This window comes from Protopterus annectens, chromosome 5.part0 (assembly GCF_019279795.1).
Source record: "Protopterus annectens isolate FY-2018-M chromosome 5.part0, PAN1.0, whole genome shotgun sequence".
NCBI lineage: Eukaryota > Metazoa > Chordata > Ceratodontiformes > Protopteridae > Protopterus > Protopterus annectens.
This window is the reverse complement of record NC_056735.1, coordinates 265,512,224-265,532,333: the sequence shown is the minus strand read 5'-3', so window position 1 is coordinate 265,532,333 and position 20,110 is coordinate 265,512,224. Positions and strand designations below refer to the sequence as shown.

The 20,110-nt window shown below is 35.6% G+C and overlaps 1 protein-coding gene across 1 annotated transcript in view; it reads right to left on the bottom strand.

The window, feature by feature from the left end:
- Positions 1-2,411: 2,411 nt before the first annotated feature.
- The window catches only part of CRYAA (crystallin alpha A), a 30,820-nt gene continuing 13,121 nt past the window's right edge, over positions 2,412-20,110 (bottom strand). Inside the window, exons 2-3 of the mRNA XM_044072242.1 lie at positions 10,528-10,650; positions 2,412-2,745 (exon numbers count right to left, since the gene is read on the bottom strand). Coding sequence (XP_043928177.1) covers positions 2,539-2,745; positions 10,528-10,650 — 330 coding nt within the window. The 3' untranslated portion in view covers positions 2,412-2,538. The remainder of the gene's footprint in view (positions 2,746-10,527; positions 10,651-20,110) is intronic.

The following is a 20,110-nucleotide window of genomic DNA, read 5'->3' as shown; positions in this document are numbered from 1 at the left end:
AACAAGAACAATGCTTCATGCTTATCAAATGATATATAAAAGTCATTGTATACCAAGAGTATATATATTCCTCATTTGGAAGTAGGTATGGGCCTCTTGAAACTGATTAAATGTATAGATCTGCAGTTATAGGACTGGATACATATCTGCTGACCTCAACATATTCAAACATAGTGAAAGTTTTAAAACATGAAGAGAACAAGTTTAAGATGACTACCCTGCTTAGTTTAGCAGTAGCATATAGTCATAGTCAAGCAGGAATAGAAATCAAACCAGAAGTAAACAAAAATCAGGTAGGAAGTGAATGTGCCAAAAAACAAACAAAAGCATAGAATGACAAGGATCAGATGAGAAAGCAAGAAACATGGAAAAGGCATAAATGTATTTGCAAGTGCAGAAACTCCTGGAACAACCTCATGTTGATCAGGATCTGACACAGGAATGGTTAAGGGGAGGTGAATTTAACCAAAAGATGAAAGGTTACTATTGGCGTCCCACTATAGTGGACTACATGTACATTGGTTTGTAAAGTCCATTGAACATGTGATAGAAAGAGACAAATGCAGGTTTTGTAAAACAGAACTGGAAACAGTCACACATCCTGTTGCTGGGTGTGATACACTAATGGCAGAGGGCCTGTATACTGAAAGGCATAATAATGTTGCAAGACTGTTGCATTGGGGATTGTGCAAATATTACAATATGGAAGTATCTGAGAAGCACTGGAAACATTAGCCACAAAGTATTATAGAGAATAATGAAGTTTATATCACATGGGATCACCCATTACCAACAGTTCAAAAAATAGAGGCGAGAAAACCAGATATAGTTGTCAATGAAAAGAAGACAAAAGTAGCATTGGTCACTGAAATTGCTATACCCAGTGATTACACTGTCTTATGTACAGAGATGCAAAGTTATAAAATGCCAGGATTTGTAGGCAGAAACAAGGGCAATGTGGAAGAAGGATACCCAGACAGTTGCAATAGTAGTAAGAGCAACGGGTCTTATAAGACAATACATTCCTATTTAGATATGCTACTGATACATGTAACTCCATATGAATTGCAGAAGGAGTCAGTTCTGGGCACAGTGTGGATGCATCAAACAGCACTTTTGGCTAATATCAAGGATTGAAACAATATTAATTTCACAAATTTTAATTATACTTTGACTTAGAAGCGGGGTCCATTCCTGTCATGGTATTAGAAACCCAAGAGCTTTGAGAACTTAATCTTCCTTTGTTTTCATTTCCCGCTGTATAAACGAGTAACTCATTTTATTGTTTTTAATGATCACTGGAAAAGGTAAAGGTTCCAAATGGCATAATATGAGAAGTTTGATTTGGCAAGATAAGCCTTCATTTTAGTGAATCTCCAACACCTAAGCAATCTTATATGATTTCACTGTCTCTCTGTCTCTTTTTACTTCCTTCTTTCCATCTCTGACTAGTGTTTGAGTATACAATAGTACAACAGAAGGTATATTCCATATGTTTTTGTCTCCATTTGTACACAGATTGCAAACCAAACCTCTCTGCCAAACAATTGTCTACAAATAACTACAAAACACAGTTTTCAGTGATAAACAATGCAGACATTTGGCTTTCTTCACGTGTTCTTTATTGGCCATTAATGATTTGTCCAATCACATGTCAGATATCAGTGGTAAAGTGAAACTACAAAGGGTTATAACAGCAAGTTCAAGAACGCATGTTTGTTACATACAGGCTGGGATGAGCTCTCTGGAGATGTGCAGCTGAACACATTAACCAATATCTAAGGATTATTCAATCAGAAATTTGAAAAGGCATGGTTCATCAACATTTGTTTTTTTTGCAAATGCAAGATGGCTCTATAACAGCAAATATAAAACTGACAGCCTCAGTCTAACATATTGTTAAAAAAGTTATTTGTTCAAAATAGTATAAGAAAATTAACTTCAAAGTGCTTTCACTTGAAGTTTTATTTTCCTTTCTGAGCTCTGTAATAGACTTCGGCCACAGTCCTTGCAACTGGCCCACGAGTTCCAGTCCAAAATAGCCAGAAGAAACTCTTGAAGACACTTCTTGGTATAACTATATACCACCAAAATCACCGAAAAACACAGTCATGAGGGAGCAAAAAAATCAAAAGGAAACATATAAGCAGTTGAATAAATCAAAATAAAATCTACTTCTTTTGAAAAAATTGTGATTTTCTTTTGATTTTTTTTCCAGTACTCAAGACTTGGGTTTTTGGTAGTTTTTGGTTCAGCCAGTCCAAAATAGTTAAAATGTTGTCACCATTTACAAACTTTTGATCACAACTCTTAAAGTATAAAACTGACAGACCATTCATAAAAGAAGTTTTTAAAACATATTTACGTTTCATATTCTTCCTAACATGCTTTCAGATAAAAGCTTCACAATTCATCCGTTGCTCTCCCAGCCTATAAGGACAACTAAAGCAACTATATAATCACTGATATCTATTTAGTGGCCAAGATGGAAGAGCCTGACATGCGTTGCCATCTACATCTGTCTCTTCCACCTTTATTCTATGAAGATGGAGATGAGGTCTTCTCTTCATGGATAACGGGGATGGTTTTCTCACCACGGCTGAAGTCTGTGGTTGATTGTGATTTCTGGGCACAGAGAGTTAGCATGCCATCAGGAGACACACAACAAGTGAATGTTGAGGGATCCACATTGGGAGCTAGACGATATCTGCGGTGGAAAGAGCGGGAAACATAACCATGTTCATCCTAATGGGGACAAGGGAAAAATTTACAGTTTAGAATTAAATTTAGAAGATTTTTAATAGCAATTCAGGAAGGTCTGTTCTAAGACCAGCTTTAAGTCATATTGTTTCTAAACTTCAGGATAAGACTGCTGTATGATAAAGTCTATAGTTATCTGATTCCCCCATCTGAGTTTCATAGAAAACGCATTGCTACAGCTGCGTACACATAGCACAGTCTATATCCAGTGTTACCATTCATTGCTGACTCAGTGGCCTGTATATTCCAATGTAAGCCAGTTATTTATTAAAACTGTACTTAAAAGGGACATAATTATGACTTCTTGCTCTTTTGCTTGCTAGTGAAGGAAGACAGTATTTCTAGTTTATGCATTACATTTTCCAGAAACCAGGCATTCCTGTTCACAACATCAAAATAAATAAATAAAATATAAAAAACATTAGCAGTAAGAATATACAAATGCAAACACAGTGAGACTAAGATCAGGGTACATTATCTCTAAGTTCTATATGAACTGTATCCATTGAAATCCTTAGCGTGATAACTCACATAACTTTAAAACAGATTATATTTTTCAGTGGTAATGGCTAGACCGTTTGTATTGCATACTATATTCCTACTGCACATTTAGAATCATAATAAATAAAAACTGAAACAATAATTTAATGGTGTCATTTTGCATGAATATTTACATATAGTCCATTAATATAAACAGTAAATTGATTTGTGAAAACAAATTTGATAGGAGTACTGGTCCAATGGTGCACTGCCAGGACAGACGTTCATGGTTTTGGAAACCCTAATCCTAAAATCAGCTTATCTGGTTATTTAACAACCACATTAGGTGCTGCTGTGTTCTGGGCAGCCACCTTTGTCAAAACAGCTGGACTTGTCTGGGACTGGCTATCTTCAGGTTCACTGAGGAGGCTTGTACTGTATAAATAAGACCACTTTGATGGCTGTGAGGCTAGCGCTCCTAGAGACACGAGGAAAACCTTACACATTTACGGTCAGCATCCCTATGCACTTGAACCCCCCCATATGTAGCCTCATATCAGTCCTAAAAATTCTGTGTGTACTTCATCAAACAATCGTGATCTAGGAACTGCAACACATACTGACAACAGGAGTGATTACATGGAATCATAAAGGTATCCAGCAGCAGAAAGTCAAGCAGCAGTGAGGAGAAAACAACGTGCTACCAAACCCCTTGTCTTTGGAACATTTCTATCCGGCAGTCAGAAATTAAGTCAGAACATCAGATTTTGTCATAGTTAACATTCTTTCTCTTTATGAGGTATAATTACAGATACTAAAGATTATGAAAATTCATCAGCTTTCCAAATATTGCCTCATTATGTGGTTCTCAGTATTTTTGCCCAGAAAATACTTACATTTTTTTCATTCTCCTAAATAAGCTTATGAACATTTGCTTCACATTATGCTACCAACAAGTAATTAAAAAAAAAAGAAAGAAAAGAATTCTCTGTCATTCAAAAGTTCATAACTGGTAAACTGTAAGCATATATTAGTATTGAAACTGTCATGTCACCTTCTTATTTCCTCAAACCCAGCCATCTTCCACTGTTATGGCTGTTCATATTTCTTTGTGGTCACCCAAATGCCTGTCAGGTTTTGCCGGGGTATAATGCTGGTATGGTGTATATAAGGAGCATATGTGCTATGAGGAAATTGCTGATATCTATACGGTAAGAGAATCCCATTAGGCATTATTGTATTGCAGTACAATATACTGGCACCATTTCACTCATTTCTTTCATTAAATACATTAAACATGAAACTATGTAATTGTAATCACAACAGGAACAAATATTACCAGCACATTATATTATTAAGGCTAGTCTGTTGTTAGTGGAGAAGGCATCTTGCAACAATCACACATTTGGTATTTGCTGGAATGGACTTGTATTTCTTAGGTTCTTTTCTGCTGCCTGCATTACTTGCGTATTGTCCTTGCAACCGTTAACTTGCTTTAGCATGCGCTTTCTCATTAGCTTCATACTCTCTGAATGTTCTTCTTTCACTGTAGGATTTCGGTACCTATACGTCAACAGAGATACTGTCTTCCTTTGTAGATGTGTTTTCTGATTCTTTATGTTCCTCCAACACATGAAGGATGCACATATAAACTATATGGATCACATATGTGCCTTTTGTCACTTTTCTGTTTCTTGCCTGTTGTCTTTTTATATCTATAATATATTCTCTTAAATCTACTCTTTTTGAAAGTATGAATCAGCTTTGGCATGTTTCTCATAGGTTTCAGATTTAATAAGTGATGCTGATGCCAGAAACTTGGATTTTAAATTGTTTCTTATTATAAGTAGTTGTACAAGAAGAAATCCATGGTTTCCAAAAGAGATCTTTGTATGTGTTTCTTTATTCAAAAATTGCAAGAAAAATGCTACTTTCTTGGGCCTTATTTATTGTTTTTAATTATGCACTGTTCTGTCTACTTATTTATTTTGATACCAGAGTAAAACTAGAAAATTAAATTCCCCTCTTCTCATATTTTCAGGAACACCGATATTCATTTTTCAAAAAAAGAAATTCCATTTTCATGAGAAGAAATCTGTGCAATATACTTGTGATTTTAAATGTAATTTGCAATCATTACTGTGATTTCATTTTTATTTTCTTGTACAGCAAGATATTTTGAAAATTAAAACAGATTCTAGGCACAGAACACTCAGTAATGGATGCTGACAATATTATAAATAATAAATATGAGCAGAAATATATCTCTCACCAAAAATGCCAAATTCCATGAAAATCCTGGGGGTTTATTTTTCAATTCTCAGACAGTCCAATTTTGGGATTTACTGGCATTTTTCACATAAAAAATGGAAATTGCTGTCCTTGTACATTTTGAATCCCAGATAGGGAGTTCACTAGCAGTTATCTGACCTTGAAATGTCTGGTATATCATGTTTTATATATGGAAAGAAAATGATAGGCTAGAAATCATAGAACCAAGTAATATAATGGTAAACTAGCTGTATCCCAAGATAACATAAGAACAGGTTGAGCAATTAAAATGTGTTTAATAGGTGAAAAAAATAAAGATAAGGGAAAATGCAATAATATAGTCTGGCAGTTAGCACAGAGAATTAAGGCGATGAGCTGATAATACGCTGCTTCTTGGTACAGGAACAGGGTTTGATTTCCTTAGCCTTCCTTTGCCTACTGTGTGACCTTGAGCAAGTCACTTAACCAAGCAGTCCTTTAGGGCAGTTTGAGAAACTGGACTAAGTTTTCCAATGCTTTCTTGGACTGAATGCCTAGTAACTACCTATGAACCTTAAAAGAAGAAGTAGGGTAAAGGAGTCAACTGTTTTTAGAGGAAAGAAGTGTTACAGGACTATGTTACTATGCTATATAATTCAGAAAAAAATGTACTCATTTCTTAACAGCAAGTTTGGAGAACATATGAAACAGCTGCCAAACGTTGCAGCCAAAAAAAGGTAATGAGATTAAAAAGGGATACCATGGTTGGAGGAAAATTCTAGAAAAAAATAAAATAGTCTTACTTTCTTAAATGTGCAATGGTTCTTGTTTAATAGCAATGTATTTGTCTATGAAACCATTTTCTCCTAATGTCTATGTTTGCTCTGAGGCAGAATTAACTTTCAAAGTTCTCTATCTGTTAATGCCAGTAAGCTTTTAGCTCTTTGTCTTACTGAATTACCCTACTAGGATCACCAAGTCAGTCAACGAAAATATGGTTTTGGTCTGTCCCATTCTGCTGACTGCATATGACATTTTTATGTTCAAGGATCTATATCTAGAATCAAGTCAAAAGTCAAACATGGGCAAGGTTCAGTTATCCCACATCCATCCAAGTACTCTATTCAGTGCTCAGGTCAGACAAAAATGTTCACTGAAGCAATGGATATCGCCAAAAAAAAAAAAAAAAAAACAGACGTTAGATATGCGTGTGTGTGTGTGTGTGTGTGTGTGTGTGTGTGTGTGTGTGTGTGTGTGTGTGTGCGTGTGTGTGTGTGTGTGTGTGTGTGTGTGTGTGCGTGCGCGCACCTTCTGTAGAAGGCTGGGCACTGGGCTGGCAACTCAACACTGTAAAACTCCACTTCCAATCATGAGCGGACAGGTGATCCGCTGTAGTGACCCCTAACCAGGAAACGCCGAAAGAAGAAGAAGAAGATATTTGAATGTAAAAAGCCCAGTATGCATTTCTACCACTTTAGGTTTTACCCTTATAAGTCAACATTTTCACTGAAACAGTCAGGCCTTGAAGAATATCTGAACTCATGGCAATAACAGGAAAATTACAAATCATCTTAGTTTCTACAAGTGTAAGGCCACCATCCTTTCTAAGGGGATCAGTTAACATGTAAGTGACCCGTGGTTTCATTAAACAGGGAGACTGAGAAGGAGTATTTTCTTCCATGTCTCAGAAGAGAACATTATGGGTCACATTTTCTGGGGTGCACCATGCTGTACTGGTGTACGAAAACCATTCTGCATGAACCCAATATACCAGACTATTCTAATTGTGTCTACAGTGCAGACGCATTCACTGTCTACAATGCAGAAAAATTCACTTTATCACGCATTTTGATGAAATCATGTTTTGTTTAGTCTTACTTAACCACATAAGATAAATTTAGACACAATACTGAAGTTATGGACAGATTTGTAACCAGACTTGACCAGCAGATCCCGACACTGTTCTTGAAAAACTAATACTAAATCCTTTATTCTTGCAGCAAAATAATCTCTTAATATTCAGAATGGAAAAAAAACATTGATTTCTATAAAGAGTGTCATAGTATATTGAATAAAAGTATCAGTAGCAATACTTGTTTGAGAAAACAAACATGATTTCTCATGTTAAAAATAATGTTTTTTTTTTATGAATCTTGCAGCAGTCAGGAAGTTCACTTTCTCTGACATCTAATGACATCAGAGTCAGAATACAAAAGTTCAGAAATACAAGGCAAAGTCCCCAACATGAAGGAGGAAAATCTTTTTCTTTGCATTTTTTTTCTGTTTTTTTTTTTCAGTTTACTGACCACCACCACCACCCCCCCCCCCCCCTCCATACACACACCTTTTGATCCTGTGGCTGTTGATGAATTGCATATTGTTGCATATTGACAAATCAACAGTTGATCACCACATGTTCACTTTCCAGGTTATTAAGTCACAGTAGCTCTAGCTTGCAAATATGAAAAATCAAAATTTAGCTACCACTGTTTAAGTTAATCTTATCTGTAGAATGCAGTTTATACAAATAAAACTCTGGAGGTGTAACAGAAAAGAAATCATAAGTTATGTCAGAACAAAAAATCCTCAACCATAGTTACAAATATCTTCTTCTTTCGGCTTTTTCCCGGTTAGGGGTCACCACAGCAGATCACCTGTCAGCTCATGATTGGCAGTGAAGTTTTACGATATTGAGTTGCCAGCCCGGCGCCCAACCTTCCATGAAAGGCACACACACACACACACACACACACACACACACACACACACACACACACACACACACACACACACACACACACACACACACACACACGCACACACACACACGCACAGACGCAGACACGCACACACGCACTCACACACACACACACACACACACACACACACACACACACACACACACACACACACACTCTCACACCTAGGGCCAATTTGGAGTGTTCAATCCACCTACAGCATGTCTTTGGGATGTGGGATATGACCTCTTCTAGTTAAACATGTTTACTATAGGACTATATATTCATACAGTGCAAAACTATACAGAAAATACAAACAAAATCACTAACAAATAATTCAAAATGATTCACTTTAAAGCACAGTTTCTCACTGAGTCAAAATGTTGACAATGCCATGTTAATGATGGCAAAAAAATGATTTACACCTCAATTTGTTTTTGTTTTTTTAAGCCTCTGGTAATTACATTTAGATGCTATTTCAGTCTTATACAGATATAAGTAAAGCAGTTTATTATTTTTTGACAGTTTGAAAGTCCTTCAGTTTATTAATCAAAATGGTTCACTATGTATCAACTACCCTTCAATGAGTGAGTGCATTTTTTCATCAGTGGTTATCCATGACTGACCGTTGTTTTGCAAAACTCTTATTGAAAACACTAGTATCTGACCCATTATTGACAGTTACAGAAAATTTCTTCAAAGATGGTTTGTTTTTAATAGTACATATATCATAACCAACTTCTAATTCAAGTTAGCATTAAAACAAATGAATATTTACAAAGGAACTTGTAGTAAGCAAACAAAAAGTTTCAGATGTTGCCACCTATGTCTCTCAGTCTGTATAATCTTAGTTTCTTTGAGCTAAACATAATTTAATATTGAGTTTCACTTGTTATGTTACTCTCCAATTCTGACACTTTCCTTCCGTCTTATCCAGGGCATCTGTCTTTCTGTCTTCTTTAATGTCCAGAGTTATACCCGGGCCTCCACTGAAAATGGCCTATTTTTAGGCCCAGTGGACCACCCCAGTCATCAAAATGAAATAAATAAATAAATACATACATAAATAAGTAAACAAATAAATAAATATTCATTCTTTCCTTTTCTTATTTCTTTCACTACTACTGCTATTATAGCTCGTAATGCTTTATTCACAATGCAAAGAATTTGGATTTATTAATTGTTGCTGCTCGTGAACAAATATTGTGGTGTTGTTTCTGCTAAAACCTCCACTTAGCACATGGCAGATGGCAATGATTTGTTCCCAGCATTTTCTGATAATCTACAGTATATACTGACCTTTGCTGCATATAGTACTTTATGAGGCTAGACTTACACAAACATTGTATTTGTGTATTTCACTTAAACTCCAGGTAACTAGCATACCAAAACTGTTACTTCTCTTACCTTACTGTTTTCACCAGTAGCTCTCTCATGTCCCACCTTTATACTTCTGTAAAGGGAATCATTCTAAGTTCATATATTGTCAGTTTGCAGTTGTTGTAAACAATGTCTCCTGTATTTATTCTACAGTGATTTCACCCAATCATCTGGCTAAACAGTAACTGTTGTGTCCAAAAGGAACATCTCTGGAGCAGTTAAACAAATTAGCTATGTACAGATGAATAAATCAGTACATCTGAAATGGGATAATCAGAATCCTCCTGTTGGTTTCAAATATATTCTTCTGGAGAGACAGCAGTTGCTTAACCAGAGAGGCAGACAGTAACATGAAGGAATGTGCTATGTTCATTTTACTTTTCATTAGAAATATTTAGACAAATATTTGCTAGAATGATGATTTTTTCATCAAGTCCTGAATACAGTTGGGACTGAAATTACACTAGACTGTCAGCATAAGATGACTTTAACAACAATTATGGCTTCTAATTTTCAACTTTTCCTCTGAAAAGACTTTGTGTCATTTCTTTGTGTTACTTTTTAATACTGCATTTCATGTGAGTACATTTCATCAAAAGTTATTTCTGTCTATAATTCTCATCAACCAAAATCTGCCAAATGAACTATTAAAAAAGTAAATCAGTCACATACTCCCAAAACATTTTAACCACACAAATACCAGCAAAAGGAGCCTGATTTTCTGACGAAATAATAACAGTCTTTTTTTTCACTTTTTTTTTCAAGCGGAATCAATCATGTCAGGCATGATAACACATATAAAAGCAGCCCGGTTATCAATATGCAAAGCTACCTAAGTTAGAGGACAATATTGCATAAGTTAATTTATACATGTATTTTATGCACATTAATCAGTTCATTGGCTAGAAGTTAAACCTACCTGTCTCTCACTGTGTTTGCCACGGATTTCAACGTAATTGTCGATGACTTTTACACTTAGCTCATCAGGTGAAAAGTGTTTTACATCCAGGCAGACTGTAAACTTGTCTTTTTCAGATCTCACCTTTAAAAAATGATATGCTGAAATAATAATCTTACACAAAAGAACAGGAAAATACTAATCATTTCCAAAATGTAATGTTCTGGAAGCTATTTATATTACCTTGCCATTAAACACAGTACATTTGAAGAAAAACATTTAATAAGAAAAGCCACTTTAAATATTTAATGTGACAAAATATATCCACGATAGGAGATACCTGGCTAAGAAATTCTTATGCATATGCTGTTTGATGGTTATTGATATTCATTTCATCCCTTAAAAATATTTCATGGATACTTTATTAGAATAGTTTTTCAATGCTAAAATACTTTTACTAGAAAAACATTGCAGTTATTCACACATTAGTTAAATTGTGAATACAGTCATCCTGATTAGAAATGTCACTTGGACGATTAGTGGAAAATGTGGATTATTGTGTCAACTTCCCTTAAAATGGTAAAGGTTTGTGTACTGAATTGTGATTTCTGAAAATGCATTACTGGTTCATTTTCCATTATAAATCATAGAAATTAACAGTATTTATGGATAAAAATAATATATAAGCACAACTGAATGCTAAACATTCTGGGGTGTTATTAATACATAATGTAAGCACACAAAATACCAATTCTAGCTAATCACAGCATGAAATAAAGTGCTGTGAGTCACCAGAAGTAAATTAGCTGCCATTTTCATTCTTGCCAGCAGCCTACCTCCCTCCCCTATGCTTTAAATTAGACCTTTATAAAGATGGCATACCTCCTAACTGCTTAGCACAAGTATTAGTCATGGGCATAGCCAAAAATAAAGAGGGACACAGGCTCAACACCAGGGACAGATTTTAAATATTGCTCATAAACTTAGTTGCTAGAATAACATATTTTGCATTTGCATGTGATTTCTGAAGGATATGAAGTCTGAAACTTGTTTGTCATTGTTTACTGACTGCAGTCCTCAAAAGATTTGCCAGAAAATGAGAACTTTTATGAGGAAAAGACCAAAAACATAAGTAAAAAAAATTGGATACTCTGCAAAATTCTGGACAGTTGAAAGGTATGACAGATAATATCCAGTCCAGTTTAAAATATTTTTTTTCAGTCAGTTTAGCAGTTGTTTAATAGGTTGCCTGACATTACTTAAACATATTTTGCCAAATGGAAAAAGCACAGAAGATATATAGTCCTCATCCTCACTACCCCTCCCACACACAAGATGGTGCAGAGCATAGAGAGTACAGAGGGTTGTGATTGGTTCTCCAATCAAAACCAGGATGTTATGTGTTTGACACATAAATGTCAAGAAATTCACCTTAAGAGTGAAGCTCAAAAGGTGAATGTTGACATTCATGTTGAGAACACATAGCTTCCAGGGTTATGATTATAAGGACTTAGTCATAATTCTTTGCAGTGCACGGAGCTTTACCTGCTGCCATGTACAACCAAAGTTAAAAAAAGAAAAGAAAAAAGAACAGTGTAAAAGTGGTAAATGTTTTTAGATTAGAAAGCTGTATTACGCAAACTGCTGCCACAAAGAAAATGGCCAGTAATAAGAGCATTGGAAAGCTGGTAACGCTTAAAGACCAAACAAAGGGAACTTTACATTGACAGGGCAGTATGGCATCTGACATCTAATCTACAAGTATGAACAGAGCAAACCAAACCATTTATGCAAGCAGACAGATCTGCTTAGAGCACAAGCATATTCATTTATATTCAAACATTCATATACACACACACAAAGACACACACACACACACACACACACACACACACACACACACACACACACACACACACACACACTTCTGAATGAATCTGTGTACTGCTCCTTTTACTATAATGTGGTTTGCACTACTTTGATTTCCTCTGTAAATTAAAATGCATTCATTTGTGATCCATGTAAATGGAGCGACATTGGTCAAAATTAGTATGACGAAAACTTCTGTCTCTCTTTCTTTGGAAAAGTGCATCAGAGAACTGGGGATATAATATGACCAAAGTAAACTTATTATCTATGATTCTATTTTCAGCACTTCAAGTGGATTTTAATGGCATATATATATATATATATATATATATATATATATATATATATATAAAATATACACACACACACATATATATATATATATATATATATATATATATATATATAAATATAATATGCACACACACACGCACACACACACATATATATACACACACACACACACACACACACACATTATATATATATATATATATATATATATATATATATATATATATATATATATATTATAGAGGATTATGACTGGTGAGCCAATAATAACCAGTTTATTATGTGTTCGAGACATGGATGCTAAGAAATTCACATTGAGAGCAAAGCATCGCTTGATGAGACAACTCATAATTCTTTGTCGTGCATGGAGCTTTATTATTACTAGTTATGGGGGGGATTGCAAAGTATTTTGATGGCTTTCAAAGTTCTAAAACGTTAACTGATGCTGTCAAAAAGGCAGTGTAATGCTGTAATCACATTTATACTTACCTTTCACACCTCTCCACTGTTCATATTTTTGCAGAACACCCAGATTATTGCTTCATATTTTTGGTTTGTCCCTAATAAAATCTGTGTTCTTTTGGACAAACCACTGAGGACTGAAGTCACTAAATAATGACAGTCATCAGATTTTCATAGTTCATATTCATCAGAAAATACATGAAAACACAAATCCTGTTATTCTAGCAAGTTTCTAAGTTCATTACAGGAACTTAGGGACATGTTACTGGAACAGACAGCAGGCAAAAACAATGTTTTATTCTGCCGCTGTCATTTGCTGGTCAGTACAGGCAGATTTAACTGCCTAGCGTAGGCCTGACCAAAACAACTTTTTTCAGGGGGTGCTTAACATTTGTTAAGGTTAGGTAGCGTGCCATTTTAAAGCTTAACTGGTTTGTCTTTTTCTGAATATCAAAGCGTGACCAGCATACTCCATGCAATACAACGTATTACATAACTTAAAATAAAAATAAAATTAAACTCTGGTGACACATTTCTAAAGGATTGAATATATATGTGACTGTCTGTCAGCCATTCTGCAGTGTCCCATAGCCACTGTAATATGATACGGAGGAATTATTTTATATAAAAAGATAATTAAATATAAATAAGATAAAAATCAAATAAAAATGTTAAAAGATAATCCATTTTCTAACTGTAGCAATGCCCTTCTGTGTGGGGAAAATTGAGGAATAGTGGACCTTCCAGGAACAATGATGTCCTCTGCACAAGACACTGGGCTACAGAATACTTCTCAGCAATCTAGTTTTCCTAAGTATCACCCACCATGTTGGGCACTATTACTTTCTTAATGAACACTTTGCTAAGTCAGTCTGATCACTTTTTTTCTGTCACTACAAAAGCCCTTGTTGAATAGCCCCTCAAGTTCTCTCATTTAGTCTATAATACCTAGTATCTACCCTTTATATATTAAAGCCCTACACTCTTCTACTCCTAGCATTTGCTAGAATATTCAATTATTATACCACTCAACCAATTAATAATTACTTTTTACATCTCTAATTTTGTACTTCACTCAGTTCCTTAGCATACTCCTTGTTCTGAAGGCGCTTTCTCTGAAAATAGTTCTCCCATTCATGTAATTTAACAGTGAACCTTTTATATGTCCTCTAGTCCTACTAAGGTTTTTAGTTTTTCATTTTGAAGGATTTCTTTTAATGCAGATACAGCACATTTGCTGGCTTCCTCTAACCCACCCGCTATGTATCAGAGTCCATCTAAAGAACTACTATTCATAAACAAACACATTAATTTTCATAGGATAGTATCCCTTACCACTTTCTGCTGAACCCAAGAATCATATTAGACCTTCAGTGCCTTGTAAAATATCCAGACACCTTCATCTAATCAGATATGATTACTTTTACAAGTCTGCCTCCTGCTTTATGCTATACCTCTGGCTTCTCTGCTCTGAATGCATTAGTTTGCATCTTTTCACAACAATATATCAGTGTATACACTATGACTGTTTTTAACTATGCCCTGTAACCCATGTTCATCATTTCTACTCATCTGAATTGTTTACTTTTTAAAATATGCACAGGTTTGAAGGACTATGAGCTCTTTTTGGTGTTCTTGTTGTTTACAGAGACACTGAACAGAACTCTGTACTGATTCTTCCATAATTCTACTGGTTTCACCCCCCCCCCCATTTCTCAGACTGATCAGTGTTTTTACCATCCTGAGTGGTTTGTCAGCTCTGTTTCTGTTGTACCTGCACATACAAGTCACAGATATGGCAGGCAAATTGCTCAGGAATCTCCAAAGTTCTCAGGCCAAGATTGTAAAAAGCAATCTCAAGTTCAAAGTTAAAATTCAGTTTTATTACCTAAGCACTTTACATCATCAACTATTACTTAAATAATGTAAAACAATGATACAGTCCAGTAAAAAATAACTGTTAAATTGCCATAATTTCCTGAAAACATATTTTATTGACCACTAAAAACATTGCTAAGCATCAACAATGCTAAAATTATGACTAGTAACATTATTAAAATAATCAAATAACATTGTTACATTAAACAATATTAGTGTTTACATAATATGTGGTGCTACCCAACCATCAGTAAAACCCAAACAGCAATAAGCTTTTTTTTTTAAAAGCTGGAATCCAAAATCAAAAATAAACAATGAACATCATAGATGTTTAAAACCCTCACAGTAATTTCAAAAAACTTTCAGCATATGTTGGTAGGGGTCTACTTTTCTTTATTGAAATTTCACAATCTCGAAAAAGAAAGTAAAACCTCACTTCCGCAAAAGTGCACTACATCAAAATTGCACTTTCATGAAAGCTGATTCACCGAGTCGAAAAAAAAAACCCTACTATAAACACTATTTTGCAGGGGGGCAAGCCCCCCTGCACCCTCCCCCCTACTTAAATATACTAACTCCAAGATCGAACTACAGTGGGGGAAAGGATATATTTCCTTAACTCCACTGTAACTTGCTTCGGTGAATCAGCTTTCGCAAAAGTGCACTTCCGATGTAGTGCACTTTTGCTTAAGTGGGTTCGACCTTCTGTTTGTCGAGAAAGTGTGTTTTCAACAAACAGAAGGAGACCCATTAAATGAGCTGCCACAATCACATTCACACTGTCACACTTTATAAATTACTAAATGCAATATAGCGGGCCAAAAAAGGCTCAAGGCAGTTCAAAAACCACAGCCTCAAAAACTCTTAATTCAAGAAGCAAATGCAACAATGGATTTCTCTATTTTTCCATATTAGTTAATAAATGTTTCCAGGAAACTATCACAGACACACTATCATGTAGCAACAAACAAACCTTTCCATTCTGCATATTGGATGAAAACAGGTTCTCCCCTACAGTAAATTAATCCATCAATCTATTTTCATTTACACCTTAACCAAACCAGGCCAAAAACAGACTGCACACACCCCTGATCACTGCTATTCATCCACCCTAATCCTTCCAGTCAATGAAAACAATCAATGGAACCTAAAACACCTTCTGGCCGCAGTTCTACATTAAACCAATAATAAAACATCCATGCTCATGGGGAAAAGTAGAAGCAAATAGCAATGAAAAAACAAAAAATGCAGCAAGCTCTATACTCAGGCAATCCCCCCAGCCATTATTGACAGCTTAGCAATGTGTAATAACTGACCACTTAGTGCCATAGGCAAAAAAAGGAGTATTTAGGAATTCAAGTTTACTTCCTTTTTTAGCCTGCGATCAAGGGAGCCCGCAGGATTTTTTGCAGGGGGGTGCAAACCCAGAGCCCCACCCACATAGCTCTCCCCGCCCCCGCCAACACAGCCCCGCCCAAGTCCACCCACCCCAAGCCCCGCCCACACCGCCATTCCAGAGTCCCATTACTTGGCTATTTCTCCCCATTTGCCATAGACACTGTTCAAATCTCTGTGTGCATACTGTTTTATGCTTTAGTTCTACAATGATTACAGGCAGTTGGATTTAATTTACAACTTTTATTTCAAACATTATCGCCCAAACACTGATAGACATTTACTAAACCTAAACAAAGCAATAGTCTTACAACAAAAACAGACTTGGCATTAAAGCTTCTCTACTTTTGAAACTCACATTCAATGAAACAGCATTGAAACCCACATTCAAAGAAAATGCATCTGGCCAGTGGCAGGTTATTTACCTTTGAACTGTTTTCAAGCAATAGGCTCCTTGCACACTGTTAGGGCCATGCAAAAGTTATTTGATTTACCTGATTGTATTAATTATAATATATAATTGAATTATATCCCTTGCATTATACAGCAACACTTGAGTGTGTTTTAAATTTATAGTTTTGAACATTTTCCCAGTAAGCAATGAAACAAAATATACAAACCAATGATGACAAACTGCCCAATTCAGAACATTTCAACCATAAAAGGCCACTCATTACAATCCACCAATATCAGTCAATACACACAATCTCTGTCAAGTAAAAGTAATCTGAATAATTCCGCATTAAAGATATCTGAAACTAATGAAGAGGTTGTTGCTAGAAAACAACTGTATATTTCAGTGTTTAATCTACAAATTCAGTGCCTGCTGCCGTCAAAGAATAAATTGCCTATGTTAAATTAAAAAAATGGTAAGCTGGTATATTGCAATAGAAAATGGATGGCAAGCTGAACAGGTTCATAGTTATTAGGCATCTCATCCAAAGGAGGACATCCTCAGGACTGCAGCATACAAATGTACATGCTGTAGGAATAAAACCTCAAGCCTCTACATTAAGATGCAAGTATTCTACTTGTGGTGCTACTAACATAGCTTTAAAACTTTATACCACAATAGAGATACCATTTGCTAAACAAAACAGTTGCACATTGTAAATAGACTTGGCATGAGCAGCAGTAAACTTCACTTCCCTTAAACCTCACAGTTCCTTGAAAATGCACTTGAAAATAAATTCCACCTGCTAACTCTAACTTGGGCATTTCACTGTCTCTCTCTCTCTCTCTCTCTCTCTCTCTCTCTCTCTCTCTCTCTCTCTCTCTCTCACACACACAAACATACCACACCCCTCGAGGCCTCAACCTTAGTGCAAGAAATCTGGACAAAGCCTAAAATAAATAGGGACAGATTATAAATATGGATCTCTAACTTAGAAAATTGCAAGAATAACAGGATTTGTGTTAGTATGCATTTTTGTAAATGATATGATGTCTAAAACTGAAATGTCTCATTATTTAGCAACTTCAATCCTTTTTAGGAGGAATATGGGGCAAAAATCTGGGCATTCTGCAAAAACCTGGACAGCCGAGGGGTATGCTACCTCCCTCTTACACACACACACACACACACACACACACACACACACACACCAAATAATTCTGGTCAAACTTGAATTAGTTCTGGGAAGGTTGCATTGAACGGCACCGTGCTTGATCTGAAGTGGGTGAAATCCTGGTAGCCAGTGATAATAACTGATCTGCAGCTCAGCAATGTAGTGCATTAAAGCATTTTTAGCAGAGCATTGTTTCATCACTACCTATTGTGTTTGCACATAAGCTGTAGTTATTTCAAACATTTGCCTTTTTTGATTACTACAGAGTACATTTACCCACCAGAGCTATTGTGTTTTGACTTCAGTGTGGAGCTTACCTAGTTGTTGCAGGGCTTGGCTTTTAAGTAAGGTAGCAATGCTTATTTACCATATATCATTAAAGCCACCCAACTACAAGTGCACTAACACATAGACACTGCTATAAAACACTGGTCTCCAATAAAATGTAATGAGCTTCTGAAAATACTGTAATCCTGTCCTTTTATTACAAATACTGTCATATGCATTTCAGTACCCAAGGCTTATACATTATCTAGTTATGTAAATATTCTGTGCATGGCAACAACAAAAAGGCTTTCAATGCTGGTAATTCTTTAACAGTATGCTTACTAAAGCTTACTTGCATCTTACAATCTCCGACAAGCTTACCTGATGTTCATTAAACCATGGCTACTTAAACAGAGCAACAGGGCACTGTGACAGCATGCAGTTCCTGAATAATAAGAAGCATAAATCAACAGTATAAAAATCTGATAGAAAATCAGAACATTCTGCAAAATCAAGGACAGATGAAAAGCCACAGTCGTATTTGTGATCTACCTTGGATGGGGGAATACTCTGCACACTTACACTGCATAACTGCTCCTTGCCTTCCTTGGACACATCCAGAGCCACTACAATGGGGGGTGGGGTGCAATAAGCATGTCATAATTTGAAATGTCTCTGGCTGACAGTGATGGCTCTGACACTCATACCTCTCAACTTCAGAGCAAGAAATCTGGGCAAAACCATACATATAACTAGAAGTGGGACACAGGCCCAAAAATAAGGCCAATTTTTAAATATTGCTCTTATTAACTTAGATAATAGAACAGTAGTAGATCTTGCATTAGTATGAATTTTCTGAAGGGTATAAAATCTGAAACTCAAATGTCTGCCATTATTTTCTAACTTCAATCTTTAATGACTTGCCACTAATTTGCCAGAAAACCACAATTTTATGAAAAACGGACCAAAATCTGATGCAAAAATATAAAGTTGCCACACAATACAGCTGGGAACCTTTCAAAAAAGGGACACCTTTTTAATATTAACACTGTTAACTTGAGCAGCTAACAAAATAAGAGCATCTACATGCATTTCTGAAATAAAAGTAATCTATAACTCTGATCATTACAGTTCTATATAATTGTAAACCCTCCACATTTTCTTCCAAAATTGCCATTTTGGAGGAGGGATTATTAGGGGAGAGCAACATTTTGAGCCAAAATTGGGGACAATTGAGAGGTTTGGATATTCCTAATCTACAAAGTGATTTGCACGTACCTCTCAACCTCTTAATGCAGGAAATCTGGACAAGGCCAAATATATTGGGGGAACATGCAAACACTACTAAAAATTGCTCTTGTATAAACTTAAGACAGTCTTGCATTAGCATGCATTTTTCTGAAGGTTATGACGTCTGAAACTCAATATCTGTCATTTAGTGACTTCATTCCTAAATGATTTGCTAGAAAACCACAAATTTTATGAGGAATAAACCAAAAATAAGAAGCAAATATCTATTAATTCTGCAAAGATATGGACAACTGAGAGGTATAGACAACTTGTACACCGAAGTGCAGGTTATATCTGTTTTCTTGAAAATTATATGACACCAAATTGCATACTTATGTTACTGGTCTCATAGATTTAAAAACAGTGGAGACATTTTTTTCTGTAGTAGTAATGGGATGGAGATGAATAAAATTGTTGAAATTAGTTGCTGGAGCTCATTCAGCTTTCCAATAGGCCGTGTGCAAATATAAAAGTAAGTAAATGATGTTTTTGTTTGTTTGTGCTTTTCATACACACAAAACTGTTCATCCTGGGCTGGTTTTATAAATTGAACAATGGTGAAACACACTAGTACTTTATCA